The 23,279-nt window shown below is 43.7% G+C and overlaps 1 protein-coding gene across 1 annotated transcript in view; it reads left to right on the top strand.

The window, feature by feature from the left end:
* aopep (aminopeptidase O (putative)) overlaps positions 1–23,279 on the top strand; it is a gene marked incomplete at its 5' end in the record, with an annotated part of 82,246 nt that overhangs the window by 5,613 nt on the left and 53,354 nt on the right. Inside the window, 4 exons of the mRNA XM_080004194.1 lie at positions 1,904–2,034; positions 2,131–2,255; positions 19,539–19,752; positions 20,719–20,825. Coding sequence (XP_079860320.1) covers positions 1,904–2,034; positions 2,131–2,255; positions 19,539–19,752; positions 20,719–20,825 — 577 coding nt within the window. The remainder of the gene's footprint in view (positions 1–1,903; positions 2,035–2,130; positions 2,256–19,538; positions 19,753–20,718; positions 20,826–23,279) is intronic.

Here is a 23,279-nt window from a genome sequence, read left to right as displayed (position 1 = left end):
TAACCAGAAATGATATGCACAAGCTTCCCAAGGAACGTGAGCCCAATCGCCCAGAGGGTGGCGCTGTAATTAGGGCCCAAAAGCGCAGCTTTTGGAAAGGCCCACCCCTCACCAAAGAATATTGATTGGTGCATGTGGGTGTGCGCAACGTTTCTTTTGTTTGATGGCGGCCATGTTTTTGGACCGATCTTGCTAATTTATAACAGAAATGTGTATCTCAGTCCTGCAATGCTTTATACCAAATTTGGTGCTGATATAGTCAAGAGCCCTTTTGGATTTTGACTGTATCAACACCAAATTTGGTATACACCATTGCAGCATTGAAACAGTAGGCCTTTCTCAATCTGCGTTCTTGTCTGTACTTGTGTTCTTGTGGACTTGTGAAACATCAACAGTCGCAGCCCAAGTACTGTTCCAATTCAAAGTACGCATCAAGTCCAGTCCAAATGCCCGGATGTGGACTTGCTCCACCCATTTTATTGAGGATGCATCAGTGGTGACTTGTGTGGACTTGGGACAGCCAAGTATCCCAGAATGCATTTCGCACCAAGCGGTGGTAATGGTCCCCGGGAGTCTGTACTCCCGAGTCAAACTTGCCAAGTCCACAAGTCCGGGCTTCGCGTACTTGGTATTGAGAAACGACCAATGCTATTAAAAATGAGCAAAATCGGTCGAAAAACATGGCCGCCATCAATCAAAATTTCTTTGCACAGGGCGGGAAATAGACCATAACTCAAGCTGTCTTCGATCAATCCTGATTAAACTCATGGAGGACACATCCCACACTGTCCTAAGCGTACGCACCAAATTTAATTCAAATCCAATAAAGGGGGGCAAATGGCAGAACATTGTCTGCACAATTATTGAAATGCTGTATACGTTGTGATGATACAGCAAGTGTTTGGGCTCACTCCTTCTTTAAACAGAATTAAACTAGCTGAGCTAACTGTGCTCGGCTTTGTGAAGCCTGAAACCCACTCGTTGCTGCTCACAGCTTTTCGTTTTGGCCGATTGAGCTTATTCCTTCTGTTGAGCGCAAAAGGTTTGAACCCGTGAATTGCCGTTTGCGGCTATATTTCAAATTTTGTTGATGTGATGCTAATGGACCATAGTTACATTTATTTAGTATTCTTTTTTTTTTTTTGCTGCAATTTCACTACATTATATAGTAATGCAAGCAGCAGTCAAATTCCTGTAATTCTACTTGGTATGGATGTCACACCTGAATCTTGTTTATGTGGAGTATGTTCAGCAGAAACCACTTTTTTGGATTAGGTGGAGGATATATGGTGCGGCACAGGGCATAAGCCGTGGCTGGTTTGCTCTAAGCATGGTGGCGTTAGCCTGGGTTTGGGTCTTCTCTCCACACAACCGTGCGGGTTGGCAGGCCTGCCTCTGGGTTTCCAGTAATCCTCCTCCTCCCCTCGTGGTTTTCCCCCAACAGCAGCCCAGCCATAGCCTTTTGCCGGCCCCAGGAATCTCCTGCTACAAGGAGGGCCTTTATTTTAAATGAATGACTGGAAGGAAAGTTGGATCCCTCTCTGAACCTCTGGAACAGTTCTAAAGAGGGAGTAAATGCTAGATATTCGAGTTAAAGTACATGGGATTGCATGTCGGCACCTCCATATTTTTGGGCTAACTGTGGTTTGCCCTTGTGATGTATATATTCAGTTTTTCCACTGCTTTTGTTTCCATGCCTTGCATAGAGGGGACACAATGTGCCATATTGAGTACACCCCGTCCAAACCACCAAATGTATTTTTCGAAGTTCATTATTTTTATATGGATAAAGTATTATTCCCTTGTTTGATCTGCTACAGTCAAGACCCGACGGCCTCCTCAAACTCTTCATCCAGTTACCCTTGCCTTGAGGTTGAAGAGGACACTGCAACTCATTATTCAGACCCGGCTGATCATTGTATCTCCTGTTCCCATGGCGATTACCCTTGCCGTTTCACTGAGCGGTCAGCCTGGTCCCAACGGGTTGTTCCACACCGCGTATTTGCTCCCATCTCTTTGCTGCCGAAGGCCCAGGTGCAGAGCATTATTTACATGTAGTTCATTTACTTTACGGCTCTCTTTGTAAAAAGGTAAAACTTAAGTTACTGTGTCATTGCTTTCCTTTTTCAGGCGGAGGTCCTTTCCCTGTTGCCCCGATGCCTAGCTGCGGCCCACGCCACCCTTGGCGTGCATCCTTTCCCCCGCCTTGATGTTCTCATCGTCCCCGCAGGCTTCTCCAGCTTGGGCATGGCCAGGTAAGGATACTTTTGAGTCTTTGGAACCCGAGCAGCGGCTTTGAGGCTTTGCACGCTTTTCCTCACTCCCTTCATTCATCACTCCTATTGTAACCGTCTTAAACATGATAATCTATTTTAGTTATGTATTCAATTACAGTCTCTAACCTTCACAAAAAACTGACCCTTCTTCTTGTTTAACTATAAGCTTGTTATTCATGCCTAGACCTAAAATATTTTCAGGGGGTTGTTCCAAGAGGAATGGCAGCTAATCAATATCAAGAAAGCTGTTGGTATAATCTCAGGGGCAAATAGTCCAATGTTTTGCAGTTGTGAGTTGGAGAGTATGATGTTCATAAAATGTAATAGTATACTATAGTGATAGCATTTAATGATGCCATCATCAAACCATAAACCGCTCCGGGGAATCTGAAAATACAAACCTCAACATGTAAAATTGGCCATGACCGGAAACTTCCCCTCGTCACGAGAGACAGGCTTAAACCTTTTTCCGTGCTATTCCGTCGTACTTTCTAAACTCTGTTTCTTTCCTCTTCATTACTTTCCTAATACAAATCCCTGCTCCACCCACTGGTTTTTTTTTCCAAAACTCTGTCCCCATCATCTTTTATCCCTTTCCCAAAAAAAGTAGCCCTCTTTGTGGTTATCCGATTTTCCATCTCCCACCAGCTTCTGTCCTGCAACCATCCCTCGCTTTCGTAAACATTCCAAAACGCTTACCTTTCTCTCTCGTTCATCCCATCACCAAATAATAAAAAGTGCCTCGATCTCTTTAACCTTTAATTCAGCTGACGTTTATATATTCAGTGTTACTGACTCACTGTACAGTCTCTATCCGCACTGCCAAACCTAACACCTCCAGCTCTGTTTCTTTTTTTTTCTAGCCCCTCTGACCCCAAATCCCTCACCCCAAACCCTCAGTTGAGAGAGCTGGCTAACCCCACAGTGGCTCTCTGAGCTGGTCAATAGCCCGCTGTGTTGCGCTGTGTACTGTACCAGCATTGGATTTAGGTGGTCTGCCGGGCCCGCGTGTGTTTGTGTGTCTTGTCTGAGCGAAGAGGGCCAGTGTGTGTGTGAGCCAAGCCGCAGGCATCCCACACATCAAAAATCTCTCCCACCTACTCCCCGCGCTGATCCTCCGGCCCCCCTATGTCCTCCCTCACCCCTGCTATCTGTCTCTTAACCGCTTTCAACCACTTCTTTACTTTTCCTCCCTCTTCCTCATTTCCTTAATTATCCCTTTTGCATTGCTCTGAGTTTACTTCTCCTCCGACATCCTCTCTATCCACGGTACGAGAATCCCACAACCCCCTGGACTTCATATGTTAGCCATTTGCCTTGTTTCTGCCCACTACAAATCACGACATGTTATTACTTTGTTAGTCTGTTCTGTGTAAGTGTCAGTGATGCAGCCTAATTTGTGTTTCTCTCAAATGCCTATAATCAGACATTCAAATACTAATTTGTATTTATTTAATATGAACTGCGTGATTTGTTTTCCTGTGAATATTCTTTTTAATTATATAGTTGAATTAATTGCAGCTGGCACGTGGGATGAGTGCCGATATGACGGAACTTGAGCCGGCATCTATAGGTTAAAATTGGAAATACAACAAAAATAAAGAGGCACAGCGTCTGCTCTTTTTAACTTGTGTTGATGAAGTAAACTGTTGAGGGTGGTCATTGAACAGTCTCCCAGTGTCTGCGGTCTACAACCACAGTCTCTCTCTCTCTTGCCCCCCCCCCTCTCTTTTTGTCCTTCTCTTTCTCTGTTCCTCTCTGCCTTCCTCCTACCCTTCTGGGTCTGGAGAAATGCATCCCAGACAGGATATGAGGTAATAACTGAATATGTATTCAGCTTGAGGTTCTGACATCATACCTCAACGAGGTCTGGATCAGAGACATTCCAGAGGACAGAGGGTTACACGGGGAGTCGAACTCTAGACCTTCTCCTCAACTTTGCATATTTATCTGGAAACTGCGCCCTAAACAAAGAGCCTCCTTTGCTTATGAAAAAGTATTGTAAGATGATGTCAATATTGCTCAATCTTGTAGGTATTATCCCCGCTCTTTTTTCTTTCTTTCTTTTTTTTTTTTTTTTTGGAGTATCCGTCAAGTCCCGACACAGAAACAGATCTCCTGTGGCTCTCACTAGACCTATGTTTTCTTTACCTGATGCAAGTCACTTCCAGGCACTCTGCCCTCGTTTGCTGGTTAAACTCCTGTTAGTTGGAGATGACAGAGTAGCGATTTGGGGCCTCCATTAAGCCACAGGAGGCACCTGCATTGACTCCCTATTTAACTCTGTGGGGTTCTCAAGCCTGGGTCAACTCACTGCACCCTTCCCCTAAATGTGGTCAGTCCTGCAAGCATCCAGACCTAACCACAGGGCTATGCCACATGCAGGAAGGAGGGGTGGGGTGTAGCGGCGTCATATAAACTGGAACTGTAGATTGAGATGGAGATTAGAGGGAAGGCGACACAGAAGTTAAAGGCGGGGATCCTGACTGGTCAATGGACCCCCAGGATGTGAGAGAGGATGTGTGGATTATTCCCAGCAACAAAAGCCATTAGCCTCTGGAAAGACTTCAGAGACTGGTGCTATTTAATCTGCAGATTGGGAAGTATGTGGGCCCCAGTCTTTGGTTCCGAGCCAAGCGCGAGTTTTTGTGCACTGCCCCTGTGGAAAACGGCAGGGGTGGAGGGGCTAACGACGCGGGAGCGGCGGTAAGGAGGCATGAAGCTTTTGTAGCCCGATACGGCGAAGGGAGGGCCGAGGCAAAGCAAAGAGGATTCAGGGTGGCGTGAAGCTTTTATACTGAGATACAGGAAGGGAGGGCAGGAAACCAAAGATTAAGAAGTCAAGTAAGGGCAGGTCTCGGTGCAAGGGCTCTGCCACGTACACTCTGTTGACTCACCAACGGTCTGCAAGGCCAAAACTAATGTCGTTTTAAGGGCATGGAAACAAAAATACATCACACTACCCGCCTCTCTGCCTAAGTTTAATATACATGTTAAATAACAATGGAGTAGTTTTTTATTCAACAGGAAATTAGATGGTGAGATGGTAGAAATGGCCATACAGTGTACAGCTTGGTTAAAAACATGTCCAAAAAAGTGTTGATAAATGACTGTTGCCGTGACTGTTTGTTTGATTTTTTCACTGCTTGTCTGTTGCTATGCCAAACCTGTCCAATAAGAGAGGAATGTGGCAACAGCAGCGGTGTATGTTCTCTCATGATACCGATAGTTTTGAGTTGAAGATGGGAAAGGGGGGGGGGCAAGGGGGAGAAAATTACTAGAATGATGAGGGATATCCACATTCCGGAGGTATCGATAAAGAGGGCAGAAATGGTTTGAGGAGAGAGAAATGCAGTGAAAAGAGGGAAACCTGAGGGCTGTTAAGCCCAGCAGGGGATCCTATAGTAGAGAAACATCTTCAGTCCATATAGAACGGCTCATTGTCTTGAATGGCTGAGGGACAAGGATATGCTGTTAAATCAAAGCCTTCATTTGTTGTTCGCATAAATAACAAAGGTGTGTGAATGTGCTTGTTTGTGCGTCTTTTAGATATATAGATATTTAGGTTATGGGCGTGTGCATGCGTGTTAATGCATCTGTCAGACTACATAGATTGTACGTGTGTAATGCTCCCGCTCTGTGTGTGTAAGTGAGCTTGTTTTCTTTTTTCCTTCATGCTGTTATCTCATCCCATCATGACCACGTCATTTTGATTCTGACCAAAATGGACAGGAAGGGCAACGGCATTCCACATTTCCTCGCACTCTTTGAAGCAAATATCTGTGCTTCTCCAAGCCGTGGACTGTGGGACAGCCCAGACTGCTTCCACCCGCCACATGGCCAAATAAAGATGTCTCTGACGCCCTCGAGAGTGACTGTGATTTCCGCAGTTTTTGTTGGGAAATGACACAAGTGTTGACGCAAGGCTTTTACCACTCTGGGTGCAGTGGGGTTGTTCTGCCGTGCCATAACAAGACTTTTTTTTGCGCTCCCCTCTTCATGAATGACACGCATTGTTCGAATAATAGTCTTGTTATTTGTTTTAAGTGGCAGGACATGATGTCAGAGGAATACAGCGATGTCAGGAGATTATTTATTGTGCATTCACCTCCTCTTTTAAGAATGCCTTAACTCTAATATAGTAATAATAATAAAGTCGACCAAAAATAATTGTTGTTTTGGCTTTCCTGGGATTTATTTTGATTATTGGTTTTCCTTTGTGGCCCCGTGTTTTGTTTTTAGAAGGAAAGGCGGGACTTTCCTACGCTGCTCTACGCTGTGCTAGATAAATGATAAGCACATTCTCACTTAAAATACAGAGATGTCCAGATCTCTCTCTCAGTACATTGCACTCTTGCCTGCTCCATCAATCACCATTGTTTCACCAACCAGACCATACCAGGAAAAAAATAAGACACAAATAGCTTATTTTGAAGGGCTTTGGACTAATTATTGCTGCTAAAATCTCCAATTGGCTTCTTTTATTTCCTCGATTTCTTCCGCCAAATAGATGAAGATTAAACCAGTGAAACAAGACATTTTGCACTTAAAAAAAAAAAAAAAAAGTGTTGTTAAGTGGCTCGTTCAAGGCTAAATGTGGGCAAACTAGGTAGTCGTATAGCTGTCAAGGACACTGCACAAGAGTTATGTTAGCGCTACACATCCTGACCTTTCTGTGGGGTGCTGAAGGATGATTTTCAGCTTGACTTCGGTCGACTGCATGGTTTGTTTATGGGCTAGCAGGGAGTTACATTTGCCAACAGTCCCTCCAGTGTACTTCCGGCTCTTCCATGGAACTTACCGGTTTACCATATGTAATTCAGCTTTTGAGTTGATTGTGTCCGGGGGTAGGTGTTCTTAAGTAGAGAAAGGAAAAAACATATGCAATAGTGGCCAGGAATAAATGGCTTGCTGCCATCTACATTTTCATTAAAAAAAAAAAAAAACATGCACGTACAATAATTTTTATATAATCACATGCTCATTTCACATGCTTCATTATCTATTTGCTCCCCTCCTCTTACCCCAGACATTCAGTTCATTGTCTCTGCCGTCAGTCCTTAACTTTTTGTACCGTCATTAAATGCCATCTCCTCCTCATTTTGTGAATGTTCCATCTCTCCCCTGTTTGTAAATGATCTCCCTTTCTCAACCCCACCCATCTCTCCCGCAGTACCCTCCCCCGCCACACCATCTTTTCCCCTTTCCCTCGTGATCTCTCGGTGTATTTCTTACCTTTCTTGTCTCTTCACCAGTGTAATCTCCAACGTAACCCTAGAAGTGTGCGACAGAGACCTGTTCTTTCAGGAGTAGTATTGGGGGGGCCGTGGTCAGGGTTGAGTCGGGTGGGGTGGGGTTGGCGGTTTTGGGCCCGGGAGACAGCTGTTAATCAAATAGCCAAGGATGAGGTGTTTCTTTCTTACCATCTTAAGTGGATCTCCCTATATTTCTATTTATCTCGCTCCTTTCTTTTTCTCCCGTGGCAGCCACACAAAGAGTCGCGCCTGTTGAATAACCTGCTCTGCATGCCTGCACCTGAACATAGGGGGCGGCGTCCAATGCACTCTTTTAAAGTGGTTGCAAATAGGAAAGATTTTCCACTGGGGTGGAGCAGGAAGGCTGGGGTTAATTTCACTTCATACCTACAGTTGGCAACCTTACCCTTGAACCCCCAAGCGCTGCCATCTCCATCTCTCCTCGTCCTACCAACCTGTATTTTCCTCCCTCAAACCAATCTTTGTGCTTAAATGAAGGTGGCGGGGTCTGACTTAACAAGGGAGTTGTTATTACTTGAACATTCCTCTCTGGTGATCTTGGGCCTCTAGTCTTCCTCCCTCTATCTGAGGTCTAGGTTTACCTTTCCCACCTGTCTTCTCACGGCCAAGGAAAATTAACTCTTACAGCGCTTGACGTTGGGACGATTTAACCCTTCTTGATTTGGAGGCGGTACTTGCAGTAGCAACCGTAAACAAGGGATACATTGAAGGAAACGAGATGTTGTGTGTGTTTGTTTATTTATTTGGGATTCTTTTTTTATTTATTTTTTTCAACGTGTGTGTGTTGGCACCATTCAAAACGATTATCAGCTGTCACCGAATTCTGTATTTTCCATTTGATATGTATTGTCCTACTGTAAATACTGGCTGGTAAATGATTGTGTCTGGTTTCGAATTGCCTTTTAATGTGTGCCTGCTGGCAGCAGCTGGCATATGGTGCTGAATTTAACAGTAACACAGACACACTGTGCCATAATTCTGGATTAGAGGCTAGGACGTCACTACACACCCATGCTATTGACTAATGGATGAGTCCAGAGGACCCATTCCATGGTGTGATGGATGGATCCATTGTACGGTACAGCGGACACTGCTGCTCTCTTTTTTCTTTCTTTTTTTTGTCTGTGTGTTTGTGCGAACACTTGCGAGCCTGTTTCATTTTCTGTGTGCGTGTGTGTGTGTGTGTGCGTGTGTGTGTGTGGTTGTAGAAGCTGGAGGCCAAGGCTGAGGGTAATTTCATTTGTCTGCGCAAAGCCAGACGGCTTAATGTCCATGGGACCTCTGAGCTGAACTGGCCAAAATGAGACATTTGAAACAAAGTGCTGTGAAATGTTTGGTGGTAATGCTTCTGAATTCTGGGCTGGCTTTTAGCCTGGGGAGAGGGCTGAGCTGAAGCTGGTGTACCAGTACTGGTAGTTTTACACAGAAGCTGGTTGAGCTGGGTTATAATGTAACATTATTGTTGATCATTTTTCATTCTTATCCTGTTGTCATGAAATTAAGATATTTTTCTATCGCGTTAAACAACATTGTAGTCTAAAAAAATTATGTTTTGGAGTTTCAACTTAACAAGTGGGATATGTTTGTTTATTTTGTTATTTTAGATGAATTGATTAAATTATCTTTGGTCTAATGTTATACTTTAGATCACAATCAAGTACAATTTGAAGAAACTCAGGTATTGTAAAAGGGATTTCAATCCCAATCATCAGATAAACATCTGCATTGGTTGAAGGTTAGGGTTTGGGGATGCTGTTGGTTTCTTTGTGAAATGTGAAGCTTGTGAAACCATTTGGGATTGGAATGTGATTAAGGGCTATTTAAAAAAAACTTGACTATTGTTAACCCCCCCACGCACCAATACGGAAAAGAAAAAAACATTCTACATTTCATTCATGCATTGGCTCTGGCTTTAGGCACCTGTTGTTCAACAATCTGATAGTACTGCTGTTGCTTATTAAATTACTTGGGCAAAATGAGTTGTAGAATTCTGTTCTATCTCGCTTGAGGGAAAGATGTTTATGCATTCTTTCAATGCTTGATTTGGCATTGTTGATATGGGAGTAGCCTGCGCCATTGGAATGAATATTTAACTCTTTTTAAACCATAGAATTTCCCTCACCCCCAGATACTTTTTGATAAAATTTCCTTCTGGGGAGTAGTTAGTCAGGTGGCACCCATCATCCATTCCTTTTTCTTTCCTTTTTCTTTCCTTTTTTTTCCCCTTGGCAAATTTCAACCCAATCGCTCCTCTCTGTCTGTCAAACTTCATATATAGCCCTGCAATGATTAACAATCTCACTTTTCATCTCCTCTCTGTCTCGCTTTCCTCACATTATGTAACTAAGGAATGAGTCTATTTATTACCCTAAAGGGGGGGTGGAAATCTCAAATTATGATCCTGTGAAATAGATCTGACTTGCCTTTTACACTGAGGCAGTGTAGCTAACCAATAGGGTCGTTTATACTACATTGATGACTGATGGGATTTGCATGCAAATAGCTGTACTCAGACAAGAATGTGGATTATGTCACGTAAATTTCATGTTGACACCTCTTCCCGACTAGCACATGTTTTTCAGGGCCAGCTGACTAAAAACTTGTATGTTATTATAGATAGAGACTGGGGGACTGTGTGTAAGCATATTTCACATGACTGGACACATGTAATATTATGTTTTCCTTTATGTGTATGTTTGTTTGTATGTACACTTTATTTCCACATGTTGTCTGTGTTGATGTCCTCATGTCTCCAGCAGTCTTTACTCTTAGTTCATTTAGATTTCACTTTTCTCCAACGGGACATTGTGTTTGTCCTCTTTGCATCTTTCATTCGTTTTGAATGCTGCAACATCAATGACGAAAAACACATACACACATTGACACATTTACAAGTGCACACACAAATATGGAAATTCCTCAGGCATGACATCAGGTTTTGGCCCCTGTGTGTGGACGTGACTGTACTGTAGTAGGAACAGATTGGAGAGAGGGCTGTTTCACTGTTAACACAGAGGACATATCAAACATCTGCTATCACTTCTAAGCTGATAATGGTCCAAAGTAGTTCTGATGAAAGTATGCGTGTACGGATGTGTATGCGTGTGTGTGCGTGCGTTTCGTCGCTGGGGTCCTCTTCATTTCTGACCTTTGTTTACCTTGGCTGCTGCAACACCAGAATTTCCCCCAAGAGGATGGCTAAAATTAAGCATCCTTCTTAAAGTGCCAATCTCGAAGATTTTCATTGAAATTAATGTCTGTTAAGTCACTGTCACGGAATGAGGTAACACATTGGTGATTGCATTTGCGGTATTCTGAGTATTAAGAACCGGGTGTCTGCGGTGACTTTCCCGCCATGCCACATTCACATGCATTCACCCCGCTACACACCTGCAATTACCGCTTTTTGCAATAAGTTCCGCCAAAAACAAAGAAACCGAAATCTTTTGAGATTTCTACTTTAACTGCAAAATGTATCTTTTGTAGTATCTGAAGTGCACACTAAACAAAGTCATGATATTAGGTCCAGACGGTAAGTTTAAATTAGTATAAGATAAACCTTCTCATTCCTTCTCATTTCAAATAAACAATAGATCATCACATACTAGCTTGTCACATATTGCTATATTATATTATCACATTTTGATATGATGGATTAATGAGGGATTATTGGGGGCCCCAGGGATTTCAACTATGTTTTTTTTATGACAGCTTTGGTTTCTGTTCTACACAACCCGCTTCGCTCCTTTCCGCTTTTTCCAATGGCCATATGGATCCCATCAGCATTTAACAAACCTGCCTCAATTTGTCATAATCACATATTCATACCAGAGTGTGTATGTAGATGTGTGTGGCGGTTTGGTTGATTTATTATGTACAAGGTTAGGCTATTACAACCACTTCAAAAGCTCCAGTATCAACTTGAAAGAGTTATTTTCAATGTGCCCATGCCAAAAAAATCAACACTGAGATGAGAGAGGAGCCTCACCTTTAACACAAGACATGCAAACCCCCCTACCACCACCTCCCTGATTGTGATCACCTCCTCATATCTTTTCTGCTATTTATTTTTGGTCTCTGATGCCATTCGGCATACAGAATGTGGGTGTGGTCGCTCTCCTGGGGTCCCTCGGCCTGGCCCCCATGCATGTGATCAGGCCCTACATGGTGTGGCATTTGGCTTGGCCCCGTGGGGCTCTCTCTGTCTGGGAGCTGAGAGCGCTGATCTGCAGCCAGCCTGGAATGCCAGACATTTGAAGTCAGACTTGTTAAAAAAGAAAGCAGGGTGGTAAGAGTTTGGTCAAATAGATCCCTGTGTCTAAAATAGGCCGCAGACGCTCTGTCCTTGGGGGGGTGGGGGGGGGGTGTAGAGGAGAGGCTGAACAACCGGGCAGAGGATGTCAGCCTACGGAGAGATGAACTGAACGTCTGCGGTGCATGAGTGTAAACCTCGGTCTTGAATATGATATGAAATGATACTGAAAGCCAAAATTTGACTTTTGCCAATCGCACAAAAGCTGCTATGATACAATTCTGTTTTTCTACACTTTTATCTTTAAATTTTGGCCCATATGTCCGTCTTATATGTGTTTTATGTGTATTTTATATGTGTGGTGTACAGCTGTTTTTGAGATGTGACCTCTGCCAGCCAAAACACAGTTCCTCCCGGGGATAATAAAGTTTTGATTGATTGACTTTCCTGGGAGTCATACTCTTGGTTGAAAAAATTCTGTGAATCTGAACCATCCAAAACCCTTGGGGAAAAATGTTCCCTTGAATTTAATTTCAGTTAGTTTGCACTGAACAATGCGTTGCACAGTGTAAATGTTTTATTGGTTTTGCATGGATAGATTGATTCATCTGAACGTATTGTTCCACTTTAATATGGTATGTTTTAGTGTCTGCGGGTTAGGTTTGGGGTTACATGGTCTGTTTTCCATAAATGCATGTGCTTCCATGTTGTTCGCTTATGCAATGTCTTGGCTTTTAGGGATGATTCATTGTAGTAATTCAACACTGGAAAGCGAAACACTCGTGACGGTGTCAGAACAACATGCACTCTATGTATTGCTCTGTTTCTTGCTCTCTCTTTCACTATACCACTACATCTCTCAGTGTCTATGTATCTCTCTGTATCTGTCGGGTTCCCCATTCCTGGTCCGGCCGCATTATATTCTCTCTCCCCCTCTCTGCTCCAATACCGTTGATGAAATTCCTGTTTCCCCAGCTGTTACTTTACTTTCAGTGTCCTGTATCCTCTCTCTTTCACTTTCCCTGTCATTTATTAACACACAGATCCGCACACTTACAGCTAACACACTGACCACCACCATCATCATCACCATCATCTCCCTCATGGTTCCTCTCTCATGGGGCTTTTTTTAGTGGTGTCCTGGCTGGGAGAAGACCTGGATTGGGGTTGTCAATTACTGGCCTATGATTGGGCCATCGCTGCATTATGCATGTAGGTGTCCAACTGGGGAAAAATGGCCTACAGCCAGGAAGGATAGATGGAAGGATGGAGTGATGAATAATGGATAGAGGGATAGAGCAGCGGAACACTATCGCAACCAAATTGAAATCTTTCCACTCACTCACACCTCTGTAGCTCAGGGCCGAGTTACCCCGGATGACTCCAGAATGGTGAGGTTGATTGGTGAGACGGCACGGGAGGGTTTTTAATCAGTCATTCTGTGTGGTAACTGGGGGAGCCGGTGGAGATAGAGCCCAGAGAAAGGTCACGCAGATCCGGCGAGGTGCCGTTGTCCCACATGCGGACACCATCGATTCGGTGTAGAACATCTCGGATGCGACTCTCTTCGCGCATGCTGTATAGAGATGACATTTTGTATGAACGGTCAAAAGTAGATTAGCTCCATTTGTGTGGGAGGGGTACGCGCATGCATGCATGTGTTCCTATGTCTGACAGGTCCCTGTCGTCACTTAATATCAGTCAGTGAATCAGTGAGTGTGAAGGGTGCTGTTGTTAACACACAACCATCATGGTGGGATGACACTATTTGTCACTGTAGTGACGGATTCCACCTCCCTCAGAGGAGCATATGCACGCGCCGTCTCTGAAAGGCTGTCTTTGTGTCAGTGTTTTCTCTGTCTCTTTCACACACACACACACACACACACACACACACACACACACACACACACACACACACACACACACACACACACACACACACACACACACCAACACACACAAGCACTGTTGGAACCAACAACAAAGGCTTGCTTATCCAATTGTGGAAGAATAAGATTAGGCTACAAAGAAACTCATAAAGCTAATGTTAGCATCTTCTGCTCCAGCGAGAACCTTTGTTTGTGTAATCAGTAAAAACACAGGATTATATTTGTTTCAGACGCTGTCTCTGAAATGACGCCAGAAAGACCCTATTGTATGATGTTGACATGTTCTTAAATATTGGAGCGCCACGGCCTGCTTTCTATCTGATAAAACTGTCTTTGGGGAAATAAAGAGTAGTTGTATTGTTCGAATATCCTTTTTTGCTTTCCTCTAAAATAAGCTGTCTGGCACATGCTTTGTAGCCTACATGTGGGACCACTGTTTGCCAGCATAATTGATTTAGCTTGTTGCCATAATTGGGTTATAGCGACACAAGGAAATAACTCCACTGTTGTCCAATGTGTTATGAGATACTGATCTTCTCCTGGTGAGAGACGCTATTTTTACAGCATGTTGTAGTTCATAGATGTCTGCTTATTGTAGCTTTGGGAGAAGATACTCCAGTCAATGAGTGAAGTAAAACCATCTTGACTATAAAGCTGATAGCTATTTTTAATGGCTTTAGGACCACACGTTTTATTCTTTCTTTCACAAGTGTTGAACAAAGGATAGAGCATTTCTGATTGTTGTTCAATACCATTGTCTTTGTATTGTAATGTAAATGTAACATAAGCATATTGCAGCTGCTGTGTTATTTTGCTTTGCAATGCTGCAAGTACTTTAAAATTCTAGATGGAGTCACAATTTACCTTCCACTTTTCCCCATGTCAGGTCCATGGTCAGTGGAGCTCCAAAATAGTTAAGCGTCTGAAAGCAACCTAGACAGTCCAGTGCGGTTACATGAGCGTTAAAGTGAGAAACCATTCATTTGAACCATGCTGACCCCTCTCCAATTCTCTTTAAGAATGGCCTGCCTCTCTCACACACACAGCCAGGCCCCTCAGGACAGCAAGAGACTTTACGTAAGACACAAGCAAAGAATGCTCTAGGAAAGTCTTCAGCCCTGACCTTGACTTTGACAGAGCACTGCTATTGGACCCCCTTACCTGTGTTGTTTCACACTTCCAAAAGGAAAGGCTAGCCCCTGTGTCTAACTGAGAATCGATGGCTGATCGAAGGAATGGGGCTGGGGCTGTGTGGTCAGACATGATGGACTTAAATCAGGCAAATATTACTTGTGTATACTTTGTTACATGTGTGTTTTTTTTCATCAAGGTGGACACTTTTTCTCAAAGAGATATTTTTTGACTTTGAAAAAGGTTTTGATAAGAGAACAGTGACTTGAGGGAAACTTCAGTTGCATAGCTTGTCATTTGAAGAATGCTGTGTAGGAGCCCGCTCTTACTGTGCCACTTTAGGGAACTAAAATAACCCTGGCAAGGTGTGGAGGACTTTTCAAACTCTCTTCAGACATCAAAATGACCTCCTTTACAGAGGGATAGATAATGTTGAAAAATGTTGAAGGGAAACCATACACACAGCTTAATGTTGGATATTTTATAAGATAATAATTACAGGCATGAGGTAAATGCATCATCTAAATAGTGCAGTATTTACCAAAGTAACATTTGCTAGCAATTAGACTGGAATGCAAGTCCTAACTGCCCTGTTATTTATTCTACGATTCTGGTTGGCTTGGAACTTTGATAAGTTGTTCTCATTGGCTAAAAGGTGAAAAAAGGTTGTTAAATGAGTTAATCTCCACAAACACCCTTTTCTACAAATAATTAGCCATTTTAAATACCCCTCTTTGAAAACAAATGGAAACTCAAATACCTACACCTCTTATCACATACTAAATGCCTTGCACTAACCCTAATGCTACTTACATAGTTCACACTAAAGCCCAACACATTGACCAGAACCTGTATGTGCAAAATGCTCTGATCTCATGCTTGGTAGAGCTGTGTGGCATTATAACTACAAGTTTTGTGAGAAATAATAAGGATATTTAATTAACCACAACATTAAAACCATCACTAATAACCAGGAATTACTAACAAAGTGGCAGCCATCAGCAGCCAATTCACTAAACAACTTACTCACAACCTGTCTTCTCCAGCCCTAGGCTCATCGTTCCCTGGTTTCACCCCCCTCGCTGAAAGTGAGGTATCTAAACTACTAACATGTAGCCGTCCTACTACCTGTCCGCTAGATCCGATCCCATCCAACCTCCTTCAAGCCATATCACCGACTATCACCCCGGCAATCACACATGTGATTAATTCTTCCCTAACTTCCGGCACTTTCCCTTCCGCTTTCAAAGCGGCTCGGGTCGCACCACTGCTCAAAAAACCCTCACTCGATCCCAATCAAGTAGGAAACTATCGGCCGGTCTCTCTCCTCCCATTCCTTTCCAAAACCTTAGAGAGGGCGGTCTCTAGACAGGTTACAGAGTACCTGTCAAGAAACAACCTTCTTGATACACTTCAATCTGGCTTCAAAAGTGGTCACTCCACTGAAACAGCCCTGTTGTCTGTGACAGAGGCCTTAAAAACTGCTAGAGCTGCTGCCAAATCCTCTGTCCTCATTCTGCTAGACTTATCAGCTGCTTTTGACAGTGTCCATCACAGCATACTCCTGTCCATACTCTCAAGCATGGGCATAACGGGCAGTGCACTTTCCTGGTTCGAATCTTACCTTACTGGGCGCTCGTTCAGTGTGACATGGCGAGGCCAGCTGTCTGTGCCTCACAACCTCACCACAGGGGTGCCCCAAGGCTCGGTGCTAGGACCCCTCCTCTTTGCCATATACACCACCTCACTGGGCCCGATCATCCGCTCACATGGCTTTTCATATCACTGCTATGCGGATGATACTCAACTCTATCTGTCCTTCCCGCCCGACGACCCCACTGTCTCGACGCGGATCTCGGATTGTCTCGCTGACATATCCACATGGATGAAGGATTATCATCTTCAACTAAATCTGGCGAAAACGGAACTGCTGGTCTTCCCGGCCAAACAAGGTATTTATCACAACATTGATATTAAAATCGACTCTCTATCTCTTGTTCCTACCAAGGCTGCAAGGAATCTTGGTGTCATTATTGATGACCAACTGACATTCTCGGACCATGTTGCCGCCGTCTCCCGGTCCTGCCGCTTCGCACTACTCAACATCCGAAAAGTCAGGCCGTACCTGACCCAATATGCCACTCAACTGCTGGTACAAACCTTGGTGATGTCCCGTCTCGACTACTGCAACGCCCTCTTAACAGGCTTGCCGGCCTGTGCGGTGAAGCCACTTCAGATGATACAGAATGCGGCGGCGCGACTGGTGTTCAACCAGCCAACGAGGGCACATGTCACTCCGCTGCTCATCGAGCTCCACTGGTTACCTGTAGCCGCCCGCATCAAGTTCAAGTCTCTTATGCTGGCCTACAGAGTGATTGCTGGGAATGCTCCCGCCTACTTAAATGCTCTTGTAAGAGCACATGTTGCCCCCCGGATGCTGCGCTCGTCAAATGAGCGTCGCCTGGCTCTGCCGGCCGTACAGCCACGGCAATCCAGGCTATTCTCATTTGTAGTTCCACGTTGGTGGAACGAGCTGCCAAAAATGACCAGAGCGGGGACCTCCCTCTCTGTCTTAAGAAGCACCTGAAGACCCAGCTCTTCAGTGAGTACCTCCTGTCCTAATCTACAATTACTTAGCACCACCTTGCAGTATTTATTGTTACACCAATGTTGTTGTTACACTAATCTCTGTCGCAATGTAGCTGAATGTTATTCTCCCTTGTAAGTCGCTTTGGATAAAAGCGTCTGACATTTAGCGTCTGCTAAATGACTAAATGTAAATGTAAATGTAAATGGATATTGTGTAGCTCCCTTTTGTGCCGCCAAAACAGCTCTGACCCGTGGAGGCATGGACTCCATTAGACCTCTGAAGGTGTCCTGTAGTATCTGGCACCAAGACGTTAGCAGCAGATCCTTTAAGTCCTGGAAGTTGTGAGGTGGGGCCCCCATGGATCGGTCTTGTTGTTCCAGCACATCCCACAGATGCTCGATGGCATCGGACCCTAACCCCGCCCATCCACATGACGTAGAAGAAAACGTGATTCATCAGACCAGGCCACCTTCTTCCATTGCTCCATGGTCCAGTTCTGATGCTCACGTGTCCATTTTAGGAGCTTTTAGTGGTGGACAGGGGTGGACAGCATGGACACTCTGACCGGTCTGTGGCTACACAGCCCCACATACAGCATATGCACGTGGGGAGCGAAGTCGAAGTCCTTCCTTGGACCACGATTGGTAGGTACTAACCACTGCATACTGGGAACACCCCACAAGACCTCTCGTTTTGGAGATGCTCTGTCTAGCCATCACAATTTGGTCCTTGTCAAAGTGGCTCAGATCCTTACACTTGCCCATTTTTCCTGCTTCCATCACATCAACTTCAAGAACTGACTGTTCACTTGCTGCCTAATATATCCCAGCCCTTGACAGGTGCCATTGGAGATGATCAATGTTATTCACTTCACCTGTCAGTGGTTTTAATGTTGTGGCTGATTGGTGTTTGTATAAATAAAATACAGATTTCATTTAAAGATCTTATTAATCTGGTATTCACAGCCTTTATCTGATGTCATGTCCTGGGCCAATATCTCCGCTGTGTACTATTCAAATCATAATAAAACAATGCATTAAATGTATCTATGTATTGAAATCCTATAAAAGAACAGGGTTAGGTTTCATTCTTATACATAAAAATATAGACACCAGCCTATGAAGCTTGGCTTGTAAATGTCAGGAAATGATATTAAGAGGAGTCAGGGTCCCATAAAACCACATTCTTGAACAAAACTACATCTATGAGATTAAAGCCAGCAGATCCCCCCCCCTTTTTTTTTATTAATATGAACATATTTTAAGTTTATGATGAAATCGTACTAACGTCTCTTTTCCCGTTACGGCCGAGTTTTAATGCAATGTGAACGTTGTATTTCAACTTAAGGCCTGGGTCCTAAATATAGCTAAATGGTGGGTAATTTGAGTCCGGGGAACATTAAATTCCGGCTTGATGATTGTACAGGGCAGGTAGGGCTGGCAAGACCGCTTGATGACCAAACTGTCCTGACCAAGCGCACCGCAAGGAGGGAGGGAGGGATGGAGGAATGGGCTTTTCTAAAAATACATTAGCGCAAAGATACACTCATACACAAACACAATGCTTTGAATGAGGAGCGCACACTTGGACACACACACAGACACACACACACACACACACACACACACACACACACACACACACACACACACACACACACACACACACACACACACACACACAGGGTGTTGTCATGTATGGCGCCATTCAGGCTGTAAACCTCATTGTAATAATAGGAATGGAACAGTCCCTTACTGACCCTTTGATGTATTTTCAGGGTGAAGCCAGCGTCTCTTCTGTCACTTGGTCTCAGTTTCAGCATCAGCGTATGCGGTTATTTTCAGCTTTAAGTGATTATTGTTTTACTCCTCTTTTCCCCCACACACTGACCTTTTTTCTTCTTTCTCTACCTGTCTGTTGTCTCCCCCTCTCACCTACCCCGCCCCCTCCCGTATCTTCTTCTGATCCCACCGACATCTCTCCTTTCATCGCAGTATCTCTCCATCACCCCCCCCCCCCCCCCATTCCTTCTCTCACCTTTTCCCTCCCTTGTTCTTCATCTCACCCCCCCCCCCCTTTATCCTTTATCCCTCTGTTTGTTCATGCCTTCCTGCTCTCCAGCCCGCACATTGTCTTCCTGTCCCAGAGTGTGTTGAGCCGCACAGGGCCCGGTGGCGGTGAACTGGCTCGGTCTTTGTGCGGCTCTAGGCTCTGCCACGAGCTGGCTCACTCCTGGTTCGGCCTGGCTATCGGAGCGAGGGACTGGACGGAGGAGTGGATCAGCGAGGGCTTCGCCACCTACCTGGAGGATGTTATCTGGGCCCGCGCACAACAGGTACAAAGCAAGGACCCCCGCAGGCTCATTACAGGGGAGGTTTTAAGGAATCCGTCTCCTCCAGTTGGTCATGACATTATCTCCCCTGAGACTTTAAACAAATGTATTTTTTGAGATCCTATTGATCTCAAATTTGAACATAAGAAATCTGAGGACGAGGCTTCGGGGTCATCATTTATAATTTGTCATTGCACAACCCCGCCTTACTATTGAGAAACTTTAATGCAGTCCAATGGGGCAAACGTTCAAGCCCTTGATAAACAGGTACTTTTCCTCAATAGTAAAGCCCTCGGTGAGGTTGTGCTATGAACAGTTATCATTGATGGGAACAGACATTTGAAAAGGGCCTGGGTTGAAAACTAGCGAAACCTATCCTTTAATGACACAATTAACCACACCCTGTGTGCCTTTTACTGAGCTCAAGCTTTGTCCTCATATTTCTTATGTTACATTTTTATTCTAACTAGAGAGGCTGAGAATGTTGTGTATTTGACCTCAAAGCCAAAAGATTGTCCTAAAAAGCTGGCCTGTGAGTGCGAACAAAAATATGAGCGTAGGTGTTGGTGAACTTAGTAAGGAACATTTTAATTCAGTTGTTTAATTCATAAATGTGCTTTCTCACACCAATTAGAATTACACAAGAATGTTCCTCTTGTTTTTTTTTTTAGTCATGGCCCTTTTATGACATGGGCTTTGTTATTGCATACTGAAGGAGGCCGACGAAAGAAAGATATTCAGAGAGAAACTGGTGGCTTGATAAGAGCTACTGGTAATGTTGTGATAAACCCATTACTATTTGCTACCTTTAGCATTTAATCTGTCTTTAAGCTGTTCCTATCTGTCGAAAAAGCAATGAAACACTAATTCCCTCTAGTTTCTCTCCTCTCTGCCCATGTTTTTATCACACCCTTTATCATTTTACATTTTCTCTAATGTAGCCCCCTCTTTTATGTATTTCTCTCCCAGCTGGACCCTGAAGAGGTAGTGGAGCAGTCTAACCTGAAGGCATCATTGAGGTGGAGGCGACTCTCCGACGAGCTCCAGAACTCAGAAGAGGAGTTGCAGATCCTGAGGTGCTCAATTTCAGGATAATTACCCTTAATTTACCTGATGAAGCAGAAGTACTTTAAGCACATAAAAAGTAGGACCTCTTTTTTACACATGTAAATTGATTCTTCAGAAGCCCCAGAAAGTAGGTTCCTAACGGTGCCCAATGGTCATCTTCCAGACCCTTTATTCAAATCTTTTACATTTGTGAAGAAATGATTGAGAATCTCAATCAATTCCTAAGCAACCTCCTACATAATCATTATTATTTTTTATATAACTAATTTCATGAGTAAAAAAATAAAGACAAATCAACTGCAAGAGAATATGCCTATTGGAAATTAACACAGGCAAAACAACAACCTAAAATTGCATTGCTGCAAGTAGTTATTATGCAGCGTTATGGGCTGTGGAGTACCCCGTAATATGCCCCCACCCCCCGATCAATTTACGCTGATTTTCTTTTAGAACCACCTAGCTGACCTTTCATTATCTGCACTCTAAGCGCGGGCACATCAGCAACGCTGCTCAGCGCCGGGTTGTTGTCGGTGCATTCATGCAATTAATGCATATGCTTTTAGTTGCAACAATGTGGATGTGACAGTTCAGTGAAGTCATGGAAAATAGTAATTTTTACACAGGGCGCTTACGCCAGCAAATTGCTGCTCATGATACCACATTGATTTCCATGTAAAATGATACATTTTTAAAATTGGGTGACTAATCTGTGCTTAAGACCGTCTGACGCTCAAGTAAAAATGTGTTTGTTTATCTCAGAAACACCAGCAATTGTTGCGTCAATACCAATGTTACTTTCGGTAATTCTGTTGCAAAACATGTAAATGCCTGTAGAGTCTATTTGATTTTGCACTCGCACAAACCTTCACATTGTTGTGTCCTTTAATCTGGCCCCAGGCGAAATATTTGAAGAATTGCAAAATGTTATTGGTAGAAGTTACAAATCGACTTTAATACATTTTTCATGTTAGCTGACAGTAACTGACATTTTCAACTCAGTGGTTACATGCGACACAAATTCCGTTGCGCACTTCGCGAGGAATTGGCTCTTTTTGCTTGAGTTCTACTCTATGGGCTTTCACATTTTTTAGCAACAGAATTTGTTTCATGCATTGGCCACACACATTAACTATATATATAACTTATACAAAATGCAAAATAGCTTTTTGGTAGGACACATGTCCAGACCATGGTGTGCATGGGTGATTTTTCTGTGGCCTGTGTGTGTGTGTGTGTGTGTGCGTGTGTGTGTGTGTCTAATGTCTTTACAAGAACCGTGCACTGCATTCCAAGCACACAGGTGTGGCAGGTGTGGCCACAGAGTATATCCAGGTGTACTGTACCATCTTGTCTTTAGCAGGCGTAGCATACACACACACGCACATGCATTTTCCATCTCATCCTGACAGTCTGGGACCCACACCCAGTTTGTTTTATCTAGGGTGGAATCGCAATGTCACAAAGGGGATTAGATGTTCAAACTCCAAGCAGGGGTTAACCGTTTGAGGCGGGGAAATCTGCAGGTTCCCTAGAGTTCCCCGTCCGAGTTCTAATTTTGTATTAAAGTATGAAGGATAGCAAAAATCCATTCCTCTGGAGATGATGTGAAGGGTCTGTGCTATTGACATTCATGCAGTCCAGAACAATAATCAATATTTTATTGATTTTTATGGAACTTTTACTAGCCACTTGTCCCTAACAATGTTGTTCCCTAATGATGTGTTCTAAACACATTTTTCATCTTGCTATAGAGACATTCTTTAATGAATTAATATTTTTTTCAAATCAATTTGGGCTCCCGTCGACTTCTATTTCACAGAAAAGGGAGTCATGTTGTTAAGTAATGATGGAAGATGCTACTCCTGCAGTTAACACTCACTGTGTCCACATCAGTTGAAAAGGTAAAGACTTTGTTGGCTTGTCTCTTTTCATGACTAGTAATATGAGGAGTCACATCAGTTCATCACCTCACAGCTCTATACATAAGTTTATTTATTTAGTTTCTCTAGTTTCTTCTGCCGGGTACATATTCATGTACATTGGATTTGGTGCATTTCGATCAAATTTGGACCACATACAAGAAGCATATTAAAAGCTTAACAATAAAAAAAATAAAGAAAATCAAAATACACAATGTGCTTCAAGCTCAAAATCAAAGAAAAGGGTTATAAGCATAACAGAAATATGGTCCTGTACGTTAATGGACGCTGCCCTTTTCCAAGAAGTATAGGGTTGGTTGGGAAAGGAATCAACTCAATAAGCGTCTCCAGGGTGTCTCTGTCTTGCAGCACCTCTGGGTGTTCCTCAGTGAGGCAGACCTGAGGGTGTTTAGCAGGATCAGGGTTAGGTTCGTCCACACTTAATGCATACATGTGTGCACGTCACTTGCTCCATCTCTCACACAGTACACACATTGGTTGGTTTTAAAAAGACTATTTACACCAGTGACATCTCAAGAGAAT

Source organism: Zeus faber (assembly GCF_960531495.2).
Source record: "Zeus faber genome assembly, chromosome: 7".
In the NCBI taxonomy this organism is placed as follows: domain Eukaryota; kingdom Metazoa; phylum Chordata; class Actinopteri; order Zeiformes; family Zeidae; genus Zeus; species Zeus faber.
The sequence above is the reverse complement of the archived record's forward strand: the minus strand, read 5'-3'. Positions and strand labels throughout refer to the sequence as shown.